The sequence below is a fragment of the Monodon monoceros genome, unplaced genomic scaffold (genome assembly GCF_005190385.1).
Source record: "Monodon monoceros isolate NGI ecotype Baffin Bay Population unplaced genomic scaffold, NGI_Narwhal_1 Super_Scaffold_10, whole genome shotgun sequence".
Taxonomy (NCBI): Eukaryota; Metazoa; Chordata; class Mammalia; order Artiodactyla; family Monodontidae; genus Monodon; species Monodon monoceros.
In genome coordinates, this window is record NW_021703766.1 from 18,559,443 (window position 1) to 18,585,524 (window position 26,082).

A 26,082-nucleotide genomic window follows, 5' to 3' on the forward strand; every position below is an offset into this window, starting at 1 on the left:
CCCGCCCGGTCCATGTCTACTCCCAAAGCATGGGCTCATGGTGGGCCTAGGACCGGGTCAATTTGGTTGCCCAAGCTGAATCCCTCAGATGCCCCAGGAGCAAGCTAAATTGGTAGGAGCCTCGGTTTCCCCTTTGGGAAGTGGGTCAGTGTAACCCAAGACCTGAGGGGACCCGTGAAGTCACGGACCCAGGAATTGCAAGGGCAGAGGAGATGGTCCCACCACAAACATCCCATTGTTCCCTAACGTCTCCCAGCATCCCCCTGCATGACCTGGCACCCTCAGGCAAAAAGAAAGGAACCATAGTTTACAAACACCTCTTTATTGCAGACATTTCAGGCACAGATACATGGAAAAGCTGTATTGCAGATTTTATACAGGGTGGTTTAAGAGGCAGCAGGTTTCTACCTCTCTCCCCAACCTCCACCCCCCAAATACACAGCAGCCAAGAAATCAGCCCCATTGAAATCTCCTGAGTATGCTGTCCTTTCAAACAGCACATCATCCAGCCCAGTGCCCAGTGTAGCCAGGCAACCAGTGGGGGTCTGAGGAAGTCCTTGGCTTCCATCCATAGTGCAGGAGGGAAGGGGGCTGTGCAGGTCAGGCAAAGCTGTGGTGCCCTCACCAATCCTAAAACCCCTAACAGGGCATCAGCCCAAGTCCTGGGTTTGGTTCTAGCCTGTGGTTGCTACCTTGCCACGAGTTTTACACCACCAAGGTCTCAGGGCTCAAGGGCTAGATTTGTACTAGGCAAGGCTTGTCCCCAAAACTGAGGAGCAGAAACTGCCCCAACAGCTGAGACTTCCCGGGATTTGAAGATAGTGTGAAGGTGTGTGTGTGTGGTCAGGGAGGGAAATGGAGGAGGCCTAGAGATGCCTTGCAGAGGTCTCAGGGGTGAGAAATCCTAGAACCTAAATCCCTCAAACTCAGAATGCTTTCTTTCGTAGTTCTAAATCTATACTCCAACCCAACCGGGCCTGGCTCCATGGGCATTGGAGGCTGGCTGTTCGAGTTACTCCCCTTTGGGTATGATATCCACAGCAGATGGTACAGCATCAGAGCTGCCCTCTGCTTGGCTTGGGATTTACGGGGCACACTGGATGTGATCCTGACCCTTCTGTGGATAGAACAGGCCCTTCTCCCTCAAACCTCTGCTCATACTTGGCCTTGCTGAGCCCTCAGTTCAGAGGGCCTGAAGCTAATGGGCCATTTTTGCCAAGGCTTTTCCATCTTCGGTGGGGTTCTGGGTCATCTCACATGTTATTAGAGCTTTGACCCTACCCAGCGTAGACGTCACAGGAGGTGTCAGAACTGACTGCAGAGGCTTCAGCGCAAGGGAAGCTTCAGGTCAGACCTGAGCTCTGCCTGTCTGCAGCTCACTTTCCCAAGACCAGGTGGGCCATGGAGGGAACACTATGCCCTACAGGGCTTCTGAGAGAAGCCAGCTGAGAGTGCTGCTTCAGCGTTTTCTCCTTGCAACAGGTATCGCTGAAGTGGGGCAGAGGTGGGAGGGTGAGACATGAGAGAGCCAAGGAGGCAGGGTAGTTACTGATGCCCAGCCAACTATTAAACTAATTAAAACAATTTAAACTGTTAAGAAAATTTTTGTGGTTTTATTGTATCATGAGGCATTGAAACATCTGAACAAATCAATATCTCGGTGGTGAGGCAGCTGCTTTCTCCTTCACTTCTTTGGGTTACTAGAGCAACTTGTCAGTAGATTAAAAAAAAAAAAAAAAAAAAGACAACCTTTCGCATTACTTAAGTCTTTCCAAGGCATGCGCTGGTACAACACAAACTTCTCCCATCAGATGCAACTAGTCTAGCGTCCAAACATCATGCACAATACCTCGGCAGCAGTAGCGCACTGCGCCCACTCCCACCGCGGCCCTGCTCATTTGTGTATGATATTTGGAGCATCTGGAGGAGCATGAATAATATCGGGAAGAGGAGGGAGGAGGAAACAGCATGAGTGCCTGGCTGGGAGGAGGTCAGCCGAAGTTGTGCAGGGCAAGCCTGAACATGTCATTGGTGCAAACCCAAGCATCATTGATGTTCTTTAATAGGAACATCTGGTGGAACCCCATGATGGGGTCTTCATCGGCCTGTGAGGAGAGAGAAAATGGTTCAGTAAGGTGGCCAAGGAACAGGAAGGGTGTTCAGCAGGAGGTGAACGCTGACTTTGGGATCAGGCCCTACAATTTGGACGCAAATCCTAGGAGAGCTAAGGGGTACTTGTGACTGTGAATTGACACAATGTATGAAACACTAAACTGGGCACTAAACTGGGCCTTGAGATGGCAGCTCACACTGCTAAGTACACAAACTGCAGAACAACTCACCAGTTAGCTACAGCAACAGAGCAGAGAACGTACGTGCCTCTGAACCCATGTTTCTGGGCACAAATGATCAATTTGAAAGAGTTCTGCAGCACTTACCATGTAACTCACAGTAATCTGAAAACTAAACAATCTTAGTGTCTGATTATGCCAGTTAGTCCAACCAGGAGAAGGTACTACTAATACTGACTATGGCCAAGTACATGAGAAAAGGCTCAAAACCAAGCTCACACTGATTACAGCTCTACAGGGGAAAAAAACCAATGCAGCACTATCAAGTAATCTGTTTCTTGTCACGTAACATATTTGCAACGAAGAAAGAAAGGCGAGAGACTTCCACCCAAACTGCAGAATACCCAGATGAGGCCTAGTTGAGGTAGGAGCCCAGCCAACCAACAGTGTTTCTAATATCACTGTTTTTTCTAGGAATTATCATCAGCAAGGAGGCAAATCAGTCTTTTGGGGGTTGGACAAAAACACCAGAAAGAACCTGAAGCCAGGTGGGAAGAGGCACTGCTAACTGATTCCAGCCTGGGAAAGTGGGCACTAAGACCCCAGGAGAGAGCTCCTCACTCCCAAGGCCTATTTGAGCACACTCTCTGGGCACGGTATCTTGGACAGGCAGGAGAAACTAACAGGAAAGAACAGGCCAGAAGGCAGGTCCGTCTGGGTCCACTGGAGAGGCCTAGCCCCCCCCCACTTTCTTCCACCCTTGTAACGGACTCAAGAAGCCCTGCCTAGCCTAGGGAGAAGGCATGTGGGCCTGTTATTCTGGGCCCCATGACGCCACAGGCCCAGGAGGTTGGAACCTGGTTAAGGGGCAGCTCATTTGTCCTGCTTTGGGAAGGAGGAGAGGCTTTTTTTGGAAATCAAGAATCTGGCTTCAGCCTGTTAGAGCATAACAAGGAGTTCCTGGGGGGTACGGGACCACAGGAAGGCTTTGAAGGTAACAGGTCTTGAGACGTGGAAGGAGAACTGCAAAGAGAAGCAAGAGTTTCAGGAATCTGCTTTGCTCAGCAGGTGCAAGAATCAGCAGCCAGCTTGGGGAGTGGCAGCATGGACTCCAGCTCAGGATCAGCTGCCTACAGAAGGCCCACCTACACCTTGGGGCAGTGCAAAGGCCCAGTGGCTTGGATCACAGCCCCATCCTGCTCCTATACCTCTTGTCCCTTTTCCAAAAATGCTCTATACGAGTGCTCTCCAATAGGACTTGTTGCAATAACAGAAATGTTCTATGTTTGTGCTGTCCAATAGGCAGCCACAAGCACTTGAAGTATGACTAATGCAACTGAGGAACTACATTTTAATTTTATTTCACTTTACTTAATGTAATTTAAAAATCACCACATGTGGCTGATGGCTGTTGTATGAGCTACACAGCTCTAGGCATCACTTTGGGTGTCCCCTGAGGAGCAGGACAGCAGCACTATTACCTTGAGCTGGCCCACAACCATGCTGATGATGCAGCTATCTGGCGTGGGCTGATGGTCCTGCGCCGTGATGCTATGCTGGATTTTCTGGAACGGAAGGCTCTGCAAAGGAAAGAGTGGGTGGTGGGCTGTGGCCAGTGGGGTGGGGAAGGAGCTGCCTGCAGCCCAGCCCTGGCCCTTACTTACAGACAATTTCTCCACAATGGCAGCTTTCCCCTGGAATTGCTGTCCTTCCCACGTAAGGCATGACGCGTCAATCTGAAAACCAGGAAACCTGGGGTCAGGGCTTCAGAGCACAAGGAGTATCTCTGAGGCCCTGAAAGGACCCTGAAAAGGGTCTTGCTTGGGGAAATTAGTTCATGTCTTAGTTTCCCTGCCTGTAAAGAAGGAAAATGAGGGTAACTTCCAAACTTTACAGGATGAACAACTTCTTTAATTACACCCCAGCACTGCAGAACCCAAGCTCTGAAAGACTATGTAACAAAATACAAACTTATTAATAAGTTCACTTCCCACCTTTTATTCAAGAAGTTGTATGGCCTTTGATATGCATGAGCTCCAGGCTGGCTATATGTGGCCAGGGCTCAGTCAAAAGCCATCCTGCTGCATGGTCAGTCAGCACCAGTCCCAGAAAAGCCATCAGTGAGTTCCAAAGAGGTCCTTCCCATGGGGTCAGAGAGGAATGGAGGCTGACAAGGCCTTGCCTGGGACCCTCCCTACCATCAACATGTAACCCACTACCTTCACTTCTTCCCCGCCCCATCTCTCCTGCCACAGCCTTCAGGGGCAGAACTCAAAAGTGCCTCTGCTACTTACCAGCTCTGACATTAAGCAAGCTACTTTTTTTTTCTCCCCCTGAGTCTCAGTTTCCTGATCTTTAAAAGGAACATGTGCTGAGGTTTATATAAAATGACATACATAAAGTACTCTTTTAGGACCTTGCTAACTCTTCTCTGGGTCAGGCCTGCTTTAATTGATTTTAAAAGCAATATGGTAGAAGTGCCAAGGATCCCAGAGTCATACCAGTTTGAGTTTTTAAAATTCTCTACCTATGATAATGACAATCAAATACCTGTGCTGGATTTGTCCTTCCACTGGTAAGATCCTTTTCTTTTCTTCAAAATTTCTGAACTGGCCCTGACTTTTTGGAGGGAGACACAAAGGAGTTTGCCCACAGCCCAGTCAGGCTGCAAGGCTATGCTGGATGACTCCTACCTCTCCTATCCTAGGCAGACCTGCTAAGCGTGGCCTGATCAATCACATTTCTGTCTTGGGCAGGGTCAAATACAATTAACTCTTGGTATATATGAACATCACTAAAATAGCAGCAAATCATACCTGCATAGAAGGGTTTCTCAAGACACACCAACCTCCCTGGACTAACCCCATTTGTTTCCCACGAGCATTCAGCGGCTTTTGGCCCCCCAAAGGAAGGTGGACCTGGGGCCTCCAGGAGAGACCAGTGGGGCACTGATGATGCTCATAGCTGCTGCCTCCAGAGGGCACCATGAGCCCTAGCCTCTGTCTGCTGCTGCCCAAACTAGAACAGAGGCACTCCCAGGACCATGGAATGGCAAGCCCAGAACCTGCTGCCTAGGGTATCAGAATCCAGTCTTATAGATGACAGAAAGGAATGTGTGGACCAGGGAGTTGGGCTAGGCCTTAAGCCCCCTGTGCCATGGAGAGTAGCTCAGATAAAAGGGGACAGCCAAATTCAGTGAGGGCTGCCAGAACTTGTGAACTGGAGGCACTGGCCCAACATCTGAATTGATTCCCTGAGGTCCCGTTCTGGTCCTAGAGCTGAAGACTTACATAAATTGCGCCTAGTTGGGTTCTGTCGTTATCAAATAACTGGTAGTAATGTTGAATGAAGCTGGATCCAATCTGCTCCCAAATTGGCTTGTCTCCCATTCTGGAGCGTCACCCGGCCTCGTTGAGACCTGCAAGTCCAGTGAGACAGGGAGGGTAGTGTTGGTACCTTGGTACCGTGGAAGCAGGAGGTAGCCAGCCAGTCTCCTCACTGACCCCCACCCCTCCCAGACCTCCTTGAGTAGGGAGTCTTTTGCTGAGGTCTGTTCTCCCAGGAAACACAGAGAGGGCCCAGGGAACTGACAGGCGATCCCTCAATACAGACCAGTGCAGGGAGCCCAGAGGTGGACCAGGCCCAGACCCTCCTTTGAGGGGCTCTCGTGGATGAAACAGCAGGATGGGTGCTGAGGGTGGAGCCAGGACAAAGGAAGGTCAGAGCAAGTCCAATGGAGGGATGGGCTTTTAAGGAAGAGCTAAGCACTCTCCCCATATCTTTTCATTTAATCCTCTCAACAACCTGCAAGGCTGTTGAGAGTTATTGCTATTCTTCCCACTTTGCAGGTCGGGAACTACTGATGTCTGTATGTGGAGTGTCTTCTATTGCAGCCTTCAGGCCCACTCCTTGTCCTGCTGAGACTCAGCACTCAGTCCCTCAACACTGCCCTTCAGGCTTACTGGCAGGTGGAAGAAGACCCAGTGGGAGTGGGGGGAAATGGCTCCTCAAGGCCCCAATTGCAACAAAGACAGCGAGTGACTCCCCCCGCACACACTTTGTCTTAAGGGGGTAGTTTACGTCTTTGAGGCCAGGTGACATGATTTCGTCACTGATGGGGGTTATATCTACCCACTTCAGAGCTGGAACCATGGGTTCAGAGGATCACAGGTAATAACAGAAATGTTGGGAGGGGAAATGAAGCCTGTGGGGGGGAAATGTGTCATGTCTTCACATCCCCATCCCAGCACTCACTCCATCAGAAGGGCTGCCCCTCTCCAGTCTCTGAGGGGGGGGAGGAGAGGGAGGGGTGGGGCCCCCCCCCGCTACAGATATCAGGGACCCCAGGCTGCTAGACGGAAAACCCAAGCCCCAGATGAAAGAGTCGCTCACGCTTTGGCAGGCCCGGGTAGGGTGGCGTGCATCTCCCTGCAGGATCCATGACAGCAGACCTGTGTGTTGCTCTGTAGTCATCTCTGACTGTAGAGGAGCCCACCCCCTCTCTCCTAATAACAGGAACTCTGAACCAAAGCAGTAAGGAGGTGGGTTTGGCCCTGGCAGACAACCATTGGCAGTAGTGGGATCTCACGCAAGTCACTGCACTTCTTAGGGCCTCAGCCCCCTTCTCTGTAAGAGGGTGGAACCCTGAGGTTGCCAGTGGTTGTGGTCTCACTAAGGGAACCTAGTAAAGCCCTCAACTCAACATGGTAAGTGCTAGTTTGCTCCAGTCCCTATGACCTCACCCAAGGCCAGAAGAACCAGAGGGAAGGACAGTGTTAGTGGGCAGTGGCTTATCCCCAATCCAGCCAATCTCCCTGCCTGTGACCAACACTCCAGCCAATGAGGGGCCAGGAAGCTGAGCCAGCTTTATTTTAGGTCCCCTAGGAGGTGGTGGCACTAAAAATAGCAGCTCAGTGCTGGGATGACTAAGAAATGTCCAGGAAAGTCTAAAACAAGCAGAGGAGAAAGCTTGGACCCGGTCACGCCTGCTTGGGACAAGGTGTGTCCCAGTTCACACTCCGCCAAGAAATACATCAACAAATGGGAAAAACATAGGATCAACAGCTGGTCCCAGCTGCTCTGTCTTGGTCACATTTCCAAGGGGTCAGACTGTGACTGTACCACATGCAAACTTGGGTTACTGGAGGCAGGACACAGCCCCACATCTCGCATCTCTGCCCCTTCCACCCTAGTATTCACTATGCTTGGCTCACTTATTGTGGCCCAACCCTACCACATCACGCTCTCAAGATGCCTTGCTGAGCATCTTGAACTCTGGGGCAGGGGGAAAGCTGGAGGAATGGATGAGGGCCATCTCCCCCTCTGTCCTAAGCAGCCCTCAGGGAAGGTCTTGGAGAAAGGAGTATGCCAGTCAGAAGAAACAACATTAGCAAATGTCTAGAGCCTCAGAAAGAGATTAGGGCAGGAAACTGAGAAGCTGGAGATGGAGGATGAGGGGAAATAAGGCCAGAAGCTGATCCAAAGAAAAAAAAGTGGCACTATGTGGTGGGACAGTGAGGTGAAGGAAGTGGGGGGGTGTTTTTTCCTTTTTCAACATTGTTCTTAACAGTGTGATAACATGCTAATACAAAAACTACTTGGCAGAAGTAGTGGTAGAGTAAAGAGGTGGAGGGATAAAAGGACAAGAAGACCCCTTTGGCCCGGTGGAGTGGGGCAGGGCAGAGTGAGCTCTCCTGAGGAACAGGACTGCTCAGGGGCTCCCAGAAAGTGGGAGAAGGAACCTTCAAAAGAATGTGGACTGAAGACTTTGCTTTAAAGATGTCAAATGGGGCCGCTGAGGCCAACACCAACCTCATTCGAGGCCTTCTTGACCTTGATGTGTTTATTTCTATGTCGTGATCACATCGCCATGTGGTCAGATTCCACTGTCAGCCCACTTTACAGGTGGGAAAACCAAGGTTCAGCTGGTTGCCCCAAGCTCACCCAGTACATCAGTGCTGATACTGGGTTCTCTGGTCAAGGTCACTGCTTGCTTTCTGCTAACTTTGCATCCCTGAGCTCTAAACCACAAGGCTGTCCATGTCCCTCCCCTACAAAACCCTCACCCATGGGTTAAAGGTCAAACCCCCAAAGCCCCACAGGTGGCTATTCACACCCATCCCTGACTCCTCAGCCATTCTCTCCTATCTCCATCCAGCTCCACACATAAACACACCAGAACTCTCTGAGTGCTTGCTCCCTGTGTCTTTTGCACAGGTGAGTCCTCCTGCCGTGATGCCCGCCCTCCCCTCAGGTCACTGTTCAGATGCCACACATTTGGGTCCTCCTTTCCAGACTCAACTGTTGACTCCAACCCCACGTGCAAGTGCAAAGCCGTATCAACACACCCAGGGCTCATTCCTCTGCCTAAACACAGCTCTAGGCTGTGAGGGTTCCAGTGTGGTTCTTGCCACACCCAACCCCACCCCCTCAACCTCCCAGCACAGAGTCCAGCAAACTGCAGGATTTATAGTTTCTGACTCCAAATCTTCCACAAAGCTTTGCACTCATAGCCAGGAGGCAGCATTCCTGAGTCCAGAAAAAGCAACAGGGTGCAGAGCCCACCTCCCATCCCCATGCAACATAGAGGAGAGGTGGGCCAGGCTGGGAGGATGTTCCCCAGGATGGCCAGCCAGCCCTGACCTTGTTTCTAATATATTTATTGTGGAAAGAACAGCCTGGAAAGAAACAAAATGCCAAGGCTGAGGGGCAGCCTCACATCAGATTGGAGAGTGACCTTCATGACAGCTTCTCCTACAGCTCTTCCAAGAGGGCTGCTGACCACACCGTCTCCTGCTTCACTTAGGCTGACTAAGGCCAGGCTCCTCGAGGAGCAGAGATGACCTTGATGACCTCTCACCCACTGAGCTTCAGCCTTCACTGACCCTTAGGTCTCTGTGGGTGCAAAGACGCTCTAAAAATGTCTCATAAACCATGGCCCTTTCCCAATAAATTTGCGCAGAGGCAGAGATGCCCCAGCCTTGTGAATGATTTCAAGTCATTCATACTCCCTGAGGTTGTCACAGACCCCAGGTTAAAACCTCTGGCCCAGGAGATTCCCTTGGGTAACAGAAAAAACTTCATTTTTATCCTCAAATTCTGGGTCAGTGTTTCCATATTTTGAAACTTGAAACAGCAATGTCCGGCTGATAATGTCTCATTTTCACTAATGTGTATTACGCGTAGAAATGTGCTAAGGGCTTTACATGCATTTGTTCTAACACCCTGTGAGTCAACTCCCATGTTAGAGATGAGCAAAATGAGGTCCAGCAAGGTCAGCTAATTTGCTCAAGGTCACAAGCCTAATAAATGGTGGAACTGGATGGAACCAGGCTTAGTGGACTCCAGAGCCAGGACTCCCAGTGATAACTAGTCTGGAGATAAAAATGAACAACATGGGGGCTTCCCTGGTGGTGCAGTGGTTAAGAATCTGTCTGCCAATGCAGGGGACACGGGTTCGAGCTCTGGTCCGGGAAGATCCCATATGCCGTGGAGCAACTAAGCCCGTGCGCCACAACTACTGAGCCTGCATGCCACAACTACTGAAGCCCACATACCTAGAGCCCATGCTCTGCAACAAAAGAAGCCACCACAATGAAGCCTGTGCACCACAACGAGGAGTAGCCCCTGCTCGCCACGACTAGAGAAAGCCCGTGCACAGCAATGAAGACCCAACACAGCCAAAAATAAATAAAAATAAAATAAATTAATTAAAAAAAAAAAATGAACAACATGTAGGGCTGAAGCCCTGATCTCTGACCTTGGCTTTCTCGGACAGGGGCAAGACAGGTCTGAACCAGGGCTTCTGCCTCCAAACAAAGGCACCAGGCAGACTGCCACACTAAACAATGGGTGTTTTCACGGGGGATGATCTCACAGTTTTCCCAAATCTTCAAAGTCACAACCCCATTCTACCATCTCAGCAAAACAGATATAGATGCTGGCCTAGCTGGACCTGGGTCAGGGCTGGAGGCAGGAGAGTGATGAGGAAGAGGACATTACTGACTCCAGACTAATAAAACAGAAGGATGCTCACCTCTGAGGGCCCATCACCGGGGTCCGCAGAGAATGCCAGATATGCTGAGCTTATAGTGGGACCCTTCAAACTGGCACCAACCATCTCTATTACCCTCACACCTACTGTCTGCTAGGCCTCCAAGAGCCCTGAAGCAGAGGCTGAGAAGGACTCCGACAGGTGGGACTGACAGATAACCTTGGCTTAAACCCAGAGCACAGGCGTGCACTGTGGGGAGTGAGAGGGAAGGCTGCATAGTGCCTGTCCTTCAGGAACAAACTGCACCTCTTTCCACGATCTGAGGGGTGCTGTATATCCTGTCCTACGGCCCTCCAATGACTTCCCTTCCCATTCCCCACTGACAGTCTCAACCATTTATCCTGCCTTCAAGGCCCTGGGTGACCTGGCCTCCCAGCTATCCAGCCTTGTCTCCTGCCACCCACTCCTTCCCGTCCTCTGCAGCCACTCTGGGCATTTTCCTGTTTCTGGAACATGTTGAGCCTGTCTCATTGGAGGGGTTTGCAACTGTTGATCCTTCTACCTGGATCACCCTTCTTCGTAGATCTCCATGTGTCTGCCTCCTTGTCACATATGTGTCAGGTCAAATGTTACCTCCTCATAGATACCTTCAGACACTGTGACCACTCCGTCTAAAGCAGCCACCCATTTACTCACTTCACCACCCCGTTTCATCTTCTTAGCACTTGTCACTGCATGAGATTGTCACATTTACATATTTGTTTATGGTCCGTCTCCCTGACTGGGGCACCCCTGTTCCCATGGTGCCTGGCCCAGCCCCTCTGCTCTGGAGGAGTGAGTTCTGGGCAAACCCCGTTCAATTTAAGTGGCCAAGTGACCCACTTCCCCTCCTCCCACACCTTCTGTCCAAGTTGTCAGGAAACAATCCGTTGCCTTCCACCCAGCCATCTGTCTGAGGCGTGTGGGAAGTGGGGCTTAGCCCCAAACACCCTCCCTCCCCCCACAAGGCTCTGATCACCTGAGGGACAACTGGGGCTGAATAGCAGGCACACAACCACTTCCCTCAAAGGCTTGGCCTCTAGCTTGCTTCTCCTCTCCCTCATGGTATGACCCTCTGACCCTGTCTCTTCATCAGTAATTATGAGGATGTTGAGGGGTAATCAACTGAGGGTATAAAACAGGACTCAGCTGTAAGCAGTCATTGGCAGGTGCTAGGTGAATACTAGGTCAAGAGCTAGGAAGACGGTGGGTATCTCAGTCTCCTGTAGGGACACCACACTAAAGAGCAGCCTTGACCGAGGACTGGCAACAGCCTCATCCACCACTCCCCTGCCTGAAGTTGCGAGGGAAGTCAGCTAAGGTCTGCTGCCCAGATGGCTGGCCAGGACAGAACCCTCTCCTGGGGCAGACCCCTGATGTCTAGGTGCCCCCAGCACCCTAAGGGCCTTTTCCTTCTCTTCTATTTGAAGAAAGGGCTCCAGAGATTTCAGGCTGCCCTGGCTGGCCCAGAAGGTGAATCCCGAGACCTGCATTGTAGTCCCTCTGCTCCATGCTTATTCAGTCCTTGAGCGGCCACCCCTTCCCAGGTGGCTCAGGGATCTCTCAGGCCCCCGTCCTAGAGAGCTCCCATCCATGAACTTGCTGGTTCATGTACTGTAAGTCAAACTCCTGTAAGCCAAACAGTTACATGTGTTCTCTCATTGGAGTCTCACAGCCCTGTAAAGCTGGTGTGATTAGTGTAACTTTGCAGATGAAGAAACCAAGACTCTGAGAGATTAGGAAAGAATTCAAGACCACAGAAGGCCACTGGCATAGTCAGCATTAAAATGTCCACAAAATTGGCCTGGACTGGAGCAGCTGAGAGCCCATGTCAAGCAGCAGAAAGCATAGGTGGCAAAATGAGGCTGTGAGGAATGGAGCCCAGGCCTTTTCTTCCCCTTTGAAATCAGCATGCTCCATGGCCATCAGAACAGAAGCCTCTAAGTGCATGCTCAGCCTGTCAAAGCAGGTTTACAACCTACAAATGAGAACTTGCCTTGACCTGGGCCTGACCATCTCTGCAAGTGAACCAATGTCTCTTTACAGACATCCTTCCAGGGGGCCACAGTTTCTGCCCTGATGAGACCCAGTGGCTCTAATGCAGCACCTGAGGCTTTAAGAAACAAACATTCCAGAATTCCCCCAGTTTACTGAGGCAAACTACCCTCAGTTCCCAGGTACCCTGGACACACCCCTCTCACGAGGGGAGGTTCTCCTTCTCCAGCATAGCCCCCACTCCAGCCTGGGTGCTTAAGGAGTTGGTACATAGCAGGTACCAGCAACAAATAAAGAGAAAGGCCTAGGGTAGTGAGAAGGGCCAACCCCAGCTCTCTTGTGTTCCTCTTCCCTGGCCACTAAGACACTTCCCTAGTTGTAGCCAGACCTGAGCAAATGATTCCTCCCAGGAAGACACATTCCAGCTGATAGGGTGAGAAGGAGAAGGCGCCACACAGACCTGGTGGTAAGGGTGATGACCAGAACGATCAGTCACTCCAGACTGACTCCAGGCCTGGAAGTCACTGCAGGGATAACCCACTGCTGTGGCCTCCCTCAGGGAGAGAGTCTTCAAGAATTCCTGTCACATATGGTCAAAGCAAGAGAATCACAGAATCTCAAAGTTAGGGAAGGGGTAGTCAACTCAAATCCAACTCCACACACACAAACATCCTCAAATGGCCCATCAGAAAAAAATAACTTTAAAAAGAGGCCCATCAGCATATACGACAAACCCACAGCAAACATCATTCTCAATGGTGAAATACTGAAAGCATTTCCTCTAAGATCAGGAACAAGACAAGGATGTCCACTCTCACCACTATTATTCAACATAGTTTTGGAAGTCCTAGCCACGGCAGTCAGAGAAGAAAAAGAAATAAAAGGAATACAAATTGGAAAAGAAGAAGTAAAACTGTCACTGTTTGCAGATGACATGATACTATACATAGAGAATCCTAAAGATGCCACCAGGAAACTACGAGAGCTCATCAATGAATTTGGTAAAGTTGTAGGACACAAAATTAATGCACAGAAATCTCTTGCAGTCCTACGCAATAACGATGAAAAAATCTGAAAGAGAAATTAAGGAAAGACTCCCATTTACCATTGTAACAAAAAGAATAAAATACCTAGGAATAAACCTACCTAAGGAGACAAAAGACCTGTATGAAGGAAACTATAAGACACTTATGAAAGAAATTAAAGACAACACAAACAGATGGAGAGATATACCATGTTCTTGGATTGGAAGAATCAATGTTGTGAAAATGACTATACTATCCAAAGCAATCTACAGATTCAATGCAAACCCTATCAAATTACCAGTGGCATTTTTTACAGAACTAGAACAAAAAATCTTAAAATTTGTATGGAGACACAAAAGACCCCGACTAGCCAAAGCAATCTTGAGGGAAAAAAACGGAGCTGGACGAATCAGACTCCCTGACTTCAGACTATACTACAAAGCTACAGTAAAGAAGACAATATGGTACTGGCACAAAAACAGAAATATAGATCAATGGAACAGGATAGAAAGCCCAGAGATAAACCCACGCACCTATGGTCAACTAATCTACGACAAAGGAGGCAAGGATATACAATGGAGAAAAGACAGTCTCTTCAATAAGTGGTGCTGGGAAAACTGGACAGCTACATGTAAAAGAATGAAATTAGAACACTCCCTAACACCATATACAAAAATAAACTCAAAATGGATTAGGACCTAAATGTAAGACTGGACACTATAAAACTCTTAGAAGAAAACATAGGAAGAACACTCTTTGACATAAATCACAGCAAGATCTTTTTTGATCCACCTCCTAGAATAATGGAAATAAAAACAAAAATAAACAAATGGGACCTAATGAAACTTAAAAGCTTTTGCAAAGCAAAGGAAACTACAAACAAGACGAAAAGACATCCCTCAGAATGGGAGAAACTATTTGCAAACAAATCAATGGACAAAGGATTAATCTCCAAAATATATAAACAACCCATGCAGCTCAATATCAAAAAAATAAACAACCCAATCAAAACCCAGGCAGAAGACCTAAACAGACATTTCTCCAAAGACATACAGATGGCCAAGAAGCACATGAAAAGATGCTCAACATCACTAATTATTAGAGAAATCTAAATCAAAACTACAATGAGGTATCACCTCACACCAGTTAGAATGGGCATCATCAGAAAATCTACAAACAGGACTTCCCTGGTGGCGCAGTGGCTAAGAATCCGCCTGCCAACGCAGGGGACACAGGTTTGACCTATGGTCTGGGAAGATCCCACATGCCACGGAGCAACTAAGCCCGTTCACAACTACTGAGCCTACGCTCTAGAGCCCGTGAGCCACAACTACTGAAGCCCGCGTGCGTAGAGCCTGTGCTCCACAACAAGAGAAGCCACTGCACTGAAAAGCCCGCCTGCCACAACGAAGAATAGCTCCAACTCGCTGCAACTAGAGAAAGCCTATGCACAGCAATGAAGACCCAACGCAGCCAAAAATAAATACATAAAACAAATAAATTTTATTAAAAAAAAAAAGAAAATCTACAAACAACAAATGCTGGAGAGGGTGTGGAGAAATCGGAACCCTCTTGCACTGTTGGTGGGAATGTCAATTGATACAGCCACTATGGAAAACAGTATGGAGGTTCCTTAAAAAACAAAAAATAGAATTACCATATGACCCAGCAATCCCACTACTGGGCATATACCCAGAGAAAACCATAATTCAAAAAGACACATGCACCCCAATGTTCACTGCAGCACTATTTACTATAGCCAGGTCATGGAAGCAACCTAAATACCCATCAACAGACGAATGGATAAAGAAGATGTAGTATACACATACAATGGAATATTATTCAGCCGTAAAAAGGAACAAAATTGGGTCATTTGTAGAGATGTGGATGGACCTAGAGGCTGTCATACAGAGTGAAGTAAGTCAGAAAGAGAAAAACAAATATCGTATATTAATGCATACATGTGGAACCTAGAAAAATGGTACAGATGAACCGGTTTGCAAGGCAGAAATAGAGACACAGATGTAGAGAACAAACACATGGACACCAAGAGGGGAAAGTGGCAGGGGGGTGGTGGTGGTGGTGGTGGGATGAATTGGGAGATAGGGACTGACATGTATACACTAATATGTATAAAACAGATAACCAATAAGAACCTGCAGTATAAAAAATTAAATTAAATTAAATTAAATAAAAAAGGAGGCCCATCGGGCTTCCCTGGTGGTGCAGCGGTTGAGAGTTCGCCTGCCGATGCAGGGGACGCAGGTTCATGTCCTGGTCCGGGAAGATCCCACATGCTGCAGAGCGGCTGGGCCCGTGAGCCATGGCTGCTGAGCCTGCGCATCCGGAGCCTGTGCTCCACAACGGGAGAGGCCACAACAGTGAGAGGCCTGCGTACCGCAAAAAAAAAAAAAAAAAGGAGGCCCATCAGGAGGTTCAGCTCAACCCCAGCACACAGAAATCCTGCCCAACTTTCAATGTCCATCCTGTGGAACACTTTTTGGATCCACTCCCCTCTCTCCAAAAGGACTATTCCCTTTCACTTACTTCTGGGGAGAGTGTCTCTGTCTGACTCTGGAAGATGTCCTGATATTTATCACTCCAGGAGCACTGGGCACTTGAATAAGTGACCTGAGAGGGTCTCAGAAGAGACAGAAGCCACAAACCCAGGTTCCAGGCAGGGAATAAGGCCACACACCACAGAATGCTGGTGAGACTCTCAGACACCAGGAGAATACCCAGCAGAGACCCCTGAGGAATGCAGGAGCTACCGATAGAAGACAGCTGCTAGACTCAACAGCCACAGCAATTTGGAGTGGTGACAGCCAAGTTTCTCAAGCGACCCCAGACTTTCCTGGCCCCAATATCCTGAAGTATACCTTGTTCTGTGGTTTCTCCAGGCACTGGAGAGGAGAGTGGGCTCGCTAACAGACTTTCCTCTCTGGTACTCTACTCATTCAGAAGCCCCCTCTTTTGCAAAGGGCCAAGAGCCCCTTGTGGGTCCCTTCAACTTAGCCCTCAGCACATAATAGCAACATTACCTCTGTCTCTTCCACTACTGTGACATCCTTTCCCCAGCACCAGGACTTGGTAGGATTCATTATTCTACCTCCAGCCTCAGCCCAGTGGGCTGACATATAGAAAGCACTGCAAGAATGGTTGCTGAATAAAATGGATCATTGGTGTAAAAGGAGAAAAAAAAAAATTCAAGCAAGATACTAATGCCTCAGTAAGGGTATTCCAGAATTTTTTGATACAAGGTGCCTTCCAGTTCTAAAATTTGAGAATTCTTTCACTTAAATCATTCTTCCCATCCCAACCCACCAACTGCAAAGACAGCAGAATAAAGTGAAACGTGGCTCAGAGAGGAGAGGTGGTCTCCATGTCACTAAGGGACCTAGTTGAGCTGGTTGAGAACCCAGCATCCTCACAGCCTGCCCGCTTGCTTACGCAGCCATATCCTGACTGTCCCATGCCAGGCCCCACCTCCCAAGTCAGCCCTACATGAATAGAGGGTGCAGACTGATTCTGGAGAACCTCAGGGTTCTTTAACGATTGGAATGAGAGGGAGGGACCTGAATTCCTCCTGTTCCCAAGTAACCTTTGTTCCTTTTTCCCAAGGAACAGCAGCATTTTGACCTTGAAGAAAACCCTTGTTTTCAAGTCACCTAGGGCTTTGCAATGTGTGAACTAATCCACAGCCATAAAGCCTAATTCACCTGACACCAGTGTCCTAGAAAGAACCAACCCAGACAATCTCAAGGTCTTGGAACAACTGCTTATAGCACTAAGAAATCCAATCACACTGATCCTATTTGTGTCCTGTGGGTGGTCCCTCCTTGTTGCCCACCTCCACTGGCAAACCAGGCCTCTCCTAAGTCTGCTGAATGAACCTGACTCCCATGTGCTCGTGGGCTAGGATGTGGACTAGGAGGGTTGAGTCCAGAGAGAACGCAGGCCCTGGTGACGAGATCTGAACAGAACCTTCCTTGCCTGTCCTCCTTAACCAGGGAGAATGCAATTCAACTGCAGGAAAACTTCCAAGGCTAGAGTTCAATGACCAGAAAAATATTACCTGGGGAAATACTCAAGGGAAAAAAATTCCAAGGATGGTGGCTTCCTGCATTACAGGCCTAACTCAACTCTCCTAAAAGAACTGCATGCTGCTGAGGCCAGGTCTGCAGAGACTTAGCTGCTTCTTTATCCCTGCGAGAACTGTGGCTCAGAAGCTACATTGGGGTCAGAGCAATCAAGGCTTAACGAACTGTCTCTTCTCCATATCCCATGGTCTTCTCTGGACTTGTCCCTTAATTTTATCACCAATCAGGAGTGCCTTTACAAAGCCTGCTAGAAGACTACTCTATGGCTAGATACTTCCCTACTCCCAGAAATCAATGGAGTCCTTGGAGCCATCATTAAAGGCAATTTCCCAAGGCCCAACCAGCTTCCTGCCTGTTCATAGGTCACTCAGTTGTTGGAAAGTGAGCAGGCAGGTGAGGGAAGCCTGACTTTGTGCAGCCTCCAGCTCTAGTCCTGCCACCCAGGCTTCAGAAGGGCCTCACAGAGCATCAATCTGAGCCCCACAGCCCAGATGTGCCCTATGCCCAATGTTGCTTGCAGCCCAGCCTCTTGTTTGGCACTAGGCTCAGGGACCTCAGACCTGGATTCTACTTTCCCCTCCATTAAACCCCACCTTACCGTTACCATTCTTATCGAATCATCCTCCTCTGTGGGAAAAGGGCAGATGACTCTGGGAGGGGCAGAAGTGAGGATTAGGCTGTGCTGAAGAGATCTAACGATGTGTTGGAGGCTCACACATTCAGCCTTACCTCCTTGGCTTCTTCCCTTCCTTCCCTCCCTCCACTAACGCGGCCGGCCAACCCACCCACGGCTGGGGCCTGATCACTGACAGAGAGAAGGGCGGGGACTGAGCCTACGAGCCCGGAGCAGCCTCATCTCATCAAGCCAGATCCTCCAAGACTGGCCGGGGATGAAGTCCCACGTGGAACCCCCTCCCTACCCCAGATTCCCTGACCCTGGCCTCGATGCAGGAGAATCTGAGTTCCAGGGTGGGAGATAGATTTCGTGCACTCTCAGCGGGCAGACAAGCAAGGGAGCGTTCGCCTACATCCCAGCCGAGCTATGGTTGAGAACCGGGTGAGGGTAGGGCTGCGGCAGGCGGGCGCCCTTACCCAGTGCTGACTCCGGAGCGGGCCTGGTGGCACCTGCCCATCCCCGGATCCTTGGCAGGCGGGCGGCAGAACGTGTGGCTGGGGTCCGCCCGCTAGCCTGCCTACAGAGTTTGCAGGACTCGGGCTGGCCGGGCTAGGCCAGACGGGGCGGGGCCCGGAGAGCCCCATCCGGGTGGTCCAGAACAGAGAAAAAGGCCCGGCCCCGGCGCAGTCCGGTGTGCCCGCCACGGGCACGGTACGCCTGAAATGGGTTCCTGGCTGTCTCTGTGTTCCCCCTGGCCGCCGCCTCAGAGGACCGACGGGAGGCGGAGCCGCGCGCGACACATGGCCCCGGCCCCGCGCGGCTTCGGGCCGCCGGGGGGGGGGAAGGGAGGGGCGGCCCTGGGACTCGCAGCTGAGGCTCCAGGCGACCCGGAGCGCGGCTCCTGCGGCCCAGCCCCCGCCCCAGCGCGCTAGCCCAGACACTCACCCGAGGGGCTGGCACGATGGCGGCAGCGGCGGCGGCAACCCAGCGCGGTCTGCGACCGACTGTCCCTTCCCCCCTGCCTTCCCTTGCCACCCCGCTGCACTCTGGGAAACGCAGTTCCCCCCGTTCTCCTTTTTGGCATAGGTGCGCCAGGAGAAAACTACAGTTCCCGACGTCCTATGCGCCGAGGCCCAGACACGGCCCGCAGCGCGGGAGGGGAGACTAAGTCAGGGAGGGAGGCCGCCGAGGCGAGCCCCTGAGAATTGTGGTCTAGCGGAAGCCTCTGGAACACCCGAGCTTGGCGCCAGGCGAGGGTCAGGGCTCAGTTATCGCCAAGTCCCAGCTGGTCCGGCCCAGCTCTGGTTGCGCGGCCGTTCGGTGTTGGCCCCGCCTCCGTGGGAGCTCGGCCTGGCCCCAAACTGGCCTAGCCGCCCCTCCCTGGGCCCTTGAGCTGTTTCCGCTCGCAAAGCCCCCTCCCCTTTGGTGCTCTGGCCGCCCCTGCAGCCCCTTCGAGTGTTGCTCTAAGGCCAGCCGGGGCGGAACGCACAGCTTCTGTTTTTCCCAACATTCTTGCGCCCTGCCCGGTGCTAGTCGGACCCAAAGCTGGTTTCAAGCAGGCGAGGCTTTTCTTGGGCTGGAGACAAGATTACTCTTTAGATTTCTGCAGTTAGGGTCTACAAGACATTATCACAAGTTTGGTTTTTGTTTTTTTTCCAGCAGGCATGGCAGCTAAGAGTTTCATTTTTATTAAGAGAAAAGAGTAATAACTGGCACGCCCAAACCTTCCCCGTGATTTAAGTGATAAAATTGTCCATAATCTCCCTCCCGCCCATTGCCCTTTCCTTTCAACCCCCATTTTCATCGTTTCCCGGGCAACGCAAACTTTTGAAGTAAGGCCTGTCTCTAGTTCAGGCCTGCTGGGGAAATGCTCTGCAGCTAAGCCAGGGGGATCACAGGTAAAGTCTATAGCAACAAGTCTTCTCCTGACCAGAGATCTCTCAGTTCTCTTGTTCTTCCAGAAGGGTCCTTCACAGATCCTCACTGTCACCCCCACCGCTCCTCCCGGGAATGCCTCATACGACCAGGCTAGGCTTCTGTTTAATTAAATCCCAGATCTGTATTACTTTGCCTGACTAGATTCTTCTCTTATTACTCAGTCAGGGAGACTCTGTATTGCCCTGCTTGTGGTGTATCTAGGACCTCCCTTGCTCTGAGCTGTCCTCCTCCCCTCCAGAAGCTAAAACACCAGATAGGTTGTGTGCTCACAACATTCAGACACCAGAGAGTCTTAGCCAGTCTGGCCCTCACCCTCTCCTGGGAGTGCTGCTGAGAGGTTCAAGTGAGCCAAAGCTGAAACAGTCTAAGTCCCTTCAACACACAGGAGCTAAAGGACACACTAAAGAGCATGGCTTGGGCCTGGGAAAGTCCTCACTCCTAATGAAGGAGGGTGGGGACAGTTGAGCAACTGATCCAATACCTACCCATAAAGGGCTTCAGTCCCACCTGGCCTGGAAGGTCACTGCTGTGCTTCCACCACCTTAGGACAAGCCAGAACTAACCCTAGGAAGGGAGAGATACAGTCCCTTCCACATCTAGGTACTGCACAACTTATCTCCCACCCCTCGTCCCCACCACAGACTTGTTTCTCAAGTCAGTGCCAAGGGACCAGAAGGAGAGCAGAAATTAGAGACATTAATTTTAGAGTCATTCCAGTTTGAAACCACAGGGAAAGACCCCAGGTAAGTGGCTTTTTCCATAAGTAACAGAGAAAGGAGTCATATGCTTTATGGAGCCCAATAAGTGTCCATTTGTGCCCCAACACCCATGTTAAACATGACTAGCTTTAAAGGCATTTGTAGCTAGCTTTGAGCTAAATTACTTGGAACTATAGATAAAAATGTCACCTTGCCGCTACAATATCCAATCTAAAGAAAGATGTTAACAGCCAAGAAAATGAGTCAAGGGGTCACAAATCCCAACTCCTATGCTTAAAGTCCTCTATGGATCCACCTCCTTCACAATGGAAGTGTACCAAAGTCAAAGGTATCTGTATAAGAGTCCATGGCTGGCTCCAGCTACGGTCTTCACTGATTTAAGTAACTGCATGCCCATGTGTGCCAGACACCATACTAGGCCTAAGGGCTATAATAGTGAGCAAAATTCAACTCCAGCTGAAAATTCTTAAGGAATTCAAAACCCTCAGAGAAGTGGGCTGCCACTGTCAGTTTAGTTCTCAGTTGTTCCTTCTCCCAGTTGAAAGGACACAGGGAGCTAACCCATGGACAACCAGGACCATTTGGTGCAATTTCCAGACCCTTCGGGGTGAGCTGGAACTCTGCAAAGACCTTATGAGGCCAGGGTCCTTGTGCTTAGGGCCTCTTTATGGAGAAACCTAGTCACTGAAGCATCTCTACTCTCAGGGTCAGCCTGGTCCTTGAGACCTAAGGCGGCGAAGGTGGAGGCCTATCAGGAAGTCCATCTCCCCATGTTTCAGGGACTCTTAGCTGAGTCCTTATAAATTAGCGAAACCCAAATAAAAACCTTACTTTCTGTTTAATCTGTTTTGCCAAACAAACACAGTGAAAACTTTAGTCTGACTAATTGTACAGAAAATAGAATTTGTAACCAGTAGCAAACATAACAGGATAGACCAAAGTCCCTGGCAAGCTGGATCTCCATCAACAGGTCACCTAGATCCCCTTGTCGATGGCCTCCTGGGAGGGAGGTCCTAGGAGGCAGAGGCACAGATCTGCCAGTCCCCATCAGAATCACAGGCTGCACCTGGGAAGGAAAAGCACAAAAAGTAGAACTGATGTTACTTGGATCTCTTATCACTACACACAGAAGAGTTGTCTCTGATTGCCGGCCAAACTCAAGGTTTAGTTGTTTTCCCAAAGCCACAGTCCTTGGGCATCTCGCCTGCATCCCTAGGGGATAAGTTTCAAGTTCAGTGGTTCTGAAGCCTCTGCTTAACCAGAACCTGCAACATAAACTTGGGGTTGGGGAGTGATGGTAGGGAGGGGTAGACAAAGTCATAATTGCTGGTGTCACCAGTGCAGAGTCTGAGATCCCAGACTTCAGGACCTTGCTTCAGGAGGAAACAAGAGAGGGTGCTTGGTCACCAGCAAAAGAGTCCAGCTGCCCTAAGGCTCAGTACTGCCAACCTGTGCCCCAGGAGTATGAGGGAGTTCAACAGCGGCGGCCTCAGGTCCCTCTAAGCTGGCAGGAGTCTGGGAGTCCCGAAGGCCGAAAGGGGACTCGTTCACATTCCGTGCTTCTTGCGGATGACAGCCATGGCCAGCAGCCGATCCTTCTCGCGTAGTTCTTCACGGAGTTTGGCTTCGGTGAGACGCAGGTGACGGATGCTGCCCTTCATCTCCTTCATCTTCACCTCCATCAGCGCCAGGATGTCCCGCTGCTCGTTCAGCTTGCGCAAGAGCTCCTCCTCTGTGGTGCCTGACGACAACGAGTACGAGTGGTCGGAGCCAGTATCTGGGAAGCCCTCTTCCCCGACCACCACCAACTGGGGGCCCATGGGGCACTCGGCGGCCTCCAGCCCTGCTGTAGCAGCCTCTAGCTCCGACGCAGCGGCTGCGGCGGCTGCGCCCTCTGCGGCCGCGAACTCCACTTGCACCGTCAGGTCAATGGGCTTCACATCTTCTCCCGTGGGAGTGGTGGGAGCCGGAGGCACGGATCCCGGAGGCTGGCTGCTGTCCACAGCAGCCTGAAGGGTGAGAAGCACAGCCGCAGAAGCAGATACCAGGTTCGGCTGCAGCTGGGCGGTCTGGGCAGTGGAGGCGGACGGCGACGGCTGCTGCTGCTGCTGCTGCTGCTGCTGCTGCTGTTGTTGCTGCTGCTGCTGCTGCCTGCGGCGGGCGGCTGCGGCCCCCGCGGGTCTGCGTGCTACTTTGCGCTCGTTGACGCCGCGCAGCGGGAAGATGGTGGGGACCCGCACCGTGTAGGTTTTGCGGCCGCCCTGGAAGTGAACGCTGCAGAGACGGTGGCCCGTGGTGGGCTGGAAGGTGGAGAAGCACCCACTGACGCCGGCACGGGACACATTCTTGAGCCAAAGGCGCCGCAGCTCAGCGTCCTTGGGAAACGTGTAGAAGTGCAACGCCTTGTCCCGGTGCGAGTTGTTGTAGCAGCCTGGCACGCAGCACGTAAAGCCAGGCATGGCTGCGCCGCGCGGCCCGGCCCGGCCCACCGGCCTTCTGAGCCTTTCGACGGCCCGGTCGGTATGCCGCCGCCCGCCCCTCGACGGGCGGCACCGCGCGAGGCCTTCGGCGGCCTCCCACTACTGCCGCCTGGCGCGGCCGGCCTGGCCCGGCGCCCCGTGCCCAGAATACGCGTCCCGTCGGCCCGCGCCGAGCCAGCCGCCCAGCCGCCCGCCTGCGCTCCAGAGTGGGCCCCAGGGACGCCGCGAAGGACCGCCTGGGAAAGAGGACTACGCCCCCCACAATGCACCGCGGCAGAAGCCGCTCACTTCCGGAGCGGGGGCGCGCTTGTTCCGGTCTCTTTGCAGGGCACCGCGACAGCCCACGTAGAGCGGACTTTTCCCCTAAACGGCTCACCCTCGGCGGACTAGAGAGGCGTATTCGGTTGGAACTCTGTCGGTTGGAGCGCCCTTCGCAAGGACCTGGAATCCTGATGGGGGTCGGGCGGCGCGCGTCTCTCCAGTGCGCAAGCGCCCTGGGCACATGCCCACGGAAACTACAAGTCCCGAAATGCCTTGCGCTAAACTTGGCGGCTGCGGCCTGGAGCGCCGCCTAAGGGAAAGGTCGGATTGCAAGCGGACCAGGATTCGGACGAGGTTGTGTTGTTCGCCGGAAGCGGTACCCCAACCTTGAGCTGCTGAGTCCACGGCATTCCTGCGGGGGAGGGGAGGAAGGACCTAAGCCTCAGCGCCCCAGAGGACCTCAGGGAACCCTTTTGTCTGCATTGGAGACTCTCCCCCGACTCAGATGCCGCCTGCCTTGACTGTCTTATTGACCTAAACATAGTCATCACTAGGCGCCTACTGTGCACCGAACATAGTGCAGGGAGTTGGGAACCTTGCAGGAACCATACCGACCCGGCCTGACTATAGAGGGATGAGGGTCAGACTTTTGGATAATAGATGTGAATGAATGCACACTAATGGATGTCTAATCACAGAAATAAACGCTCCAAAAAAAAAAAAAAAATCAACAAGGGAGAGGGAAAAGTGGGAGGCGGAGGCCCAGGAAGAAAAAATCCACGAAAAGCTTGGTTAGGGAGGAGTCGCTGGTTTTTGCCCGGGAACCAGCCTGTAAGAACCTGAGGCAGGAAGGAGCTAGGCTCTGCCCTTAAGGATCCTCAAGGGTAGCCAGAATAGCAGAAGCTCCGAAAGATAACAAACTGGGCCAAGTTAAAAGATTTGTGATTTTATTCTGCCGGTGACTGGGAACTGTTGGAGGGGTGTTAAAGGAGAGGTTGGACAGGATTTGTATTGTAACAAGTCACCTCCCCACTCCCTCGACTTCCTTGGGGAAAGTGTTCTAAAGGGCAAGAGAAGCTGTGGAAAACCAGAGAGCAGGCCAGGCACTCGTCATGTTGAATTACCTGTAAGCTAGTCCTCCATTGCCGAGTTCCCCGTTTCTCCCACTTCTTGCCGTTCTTCACCCTTTCTCCTGACTCTCCTTCCTCACTTTTTTCTCTTCTGATTACAGACCACGGGTATGAATTCGAAGCCTAGTTTATATATTATTTCTAATTATTTGATATAAAAACAAAATAGATCGGGCCTTTTAAAAGTTTGCAAAAGCACTCCGAGTTAACTGTCACTTTTTTAGTTATTCCTTTTTATTTTTGGCTTCATTGGGTCGTTGTTGCCGCACACGGGCTTTTCTCTAGATGCGGCAAGCAGGGGCTACTCTTTGTTGCAGTCCTTGGGCTTCTCATTGCGGTGGCTTCACTTGTTGCAGAGCGCGGGCTCTAGGTGCGCGGGCTTCAATAGTTGTGGCGTGCGGGCTCTAGAGCACAGGCTCAGTAGTTGTGGTGCACGGGCTTAGTTGCTCCGCGGCATGTGGGATCTTCCCAGACCAGGGCTCGAACCCGTTTCCCCTGCATTGGCAGGCGGATTCCTAACCACTGCGCCACCAGGGAAGTCCAAGTTTGTTATTCTTTATTGTAAAACAGACCCATACTTAAAATGTTCTAGAAACATAAACGACAATGGGGAAAAAAAGAACTATTTTTCTGGTCCCAACACCCAAACATTACCATTGCATTTCTGTTTACAACCAATGTAATCCTTGGTTATTTGTGTGGATTTTTTTTTAAATTTATTAATTTATTTATTTTTGGCTGTGTTGGGTCTTCGTTTCTATGCGAGGGCTTTCTCTAGTTGCGGCAAGCGGGGGCCACTCTTCATCGTGGTGCGCGGGCCTCTCACTATCGTGGCCTCTCTGTTGCAGAGCACAGGCTCCAGACGCATAGGCTCAGTAGTTGTGGCTCACAGGCCTAGTTGCTCCACGGCATGTGGGATCTTCCCAGACCAGGGCTCGAACCCGTGTCCCTTGCATGGGCAGGCAGACTCTCAACCACTGCGCCACCAGGGAAGCCCCCAGTTTTTTTGATTGTTCGGTTTTGGTTTTGCTTTTTTGTGTTTTTTGGCCACACCACGCGGCTTGTGGGATTTTAGTTCTTGGATCAGGGATTGAATCCAGGCCCTCGGCAGTGAGAGTGCAGAGTCCTAACCACTGAACCACCAGGGAATTCCCCCAGTGTTTTATTATTTAAAACAATATTTATGGGGCTTCCCTGGTGGCACAGTGGTTGAGAGTCCGCCTGCCGATGCAGGGGACACAGGTTCGTGCCCTGGTCCGGGAGGATCCCTCATGCTGCAGAGCGGCTGGCCCCGTGAGCCATGGCTGCTGAGCCTGCGCGTCCAGAGCCTGTGCTCCGCAACGGGAGAGGCCACAACAGTGAGAGGCCCACGTATCGCAAAACAAAAACAAAAACAATATTTATAAAATATTATTATTATTTTGTCTGCATTGGGTCTTCGTTGCTGCACGCGGGCTTTCTCTAGTTGAGGCAAGAGGGAGCTATTCTTCGTTGC

The 26,082-nt window shown here is 51.1% G+C and overlaps 2 protein-coding genes across 2 annotated transcripts; both read right to left on the reverse strand.

Moving 5' to 3' along the window:
- Window positions 1-1,588: 1,588 nt before the first annotated feature.
- NUTF2 (nuclear transport factor 2) lies at window positions 1,589-19,103 on the reverse strand. Its single transcript, XM_029212904.1, has 5 exons — window positions 19,005-19,103; window positions 5,582-5,709; window positions 3,956-4,027; window positions 3,773-3,871; window positions 1,589-2,105 (listed from the first exon to the last, which is right to left on the reverse strand). The coding sequence occupies exons 2-5, from the start codon at window positions 5,678-5,680 to the stop codon at window positions 1,992-1,994; spliced, it is 384 nt and encodes a 127-aa protein (XP_029068737.1). The 5' UTR covers window positions 5,681-5,709; window positions 19,005-19,103; the 3' UTR covers window positions 1,589-1,991.
- A 2,432-nt stretch (window positions 19,104-21,535) lies between these two features.
- Window positions 21,536-23,429, reverse strand: THAP11 (THAP domain containing 11). Its single transcript, XM_029237055.1, has one exon. It carries the CDS (start codon window positions 23,173-23,175, stop codon window positions 22,264-22,266), a length of 912 nt encoding a protein of 303 aa, XP_029092888.1. The 5' UTR covers window positions 23,176-23,429; the 3' UTR covers window positions 21,536-22,263.
- Between the last annotated feature and the right edge of the window lie 2,653 nt (window positions 23,430-26,082).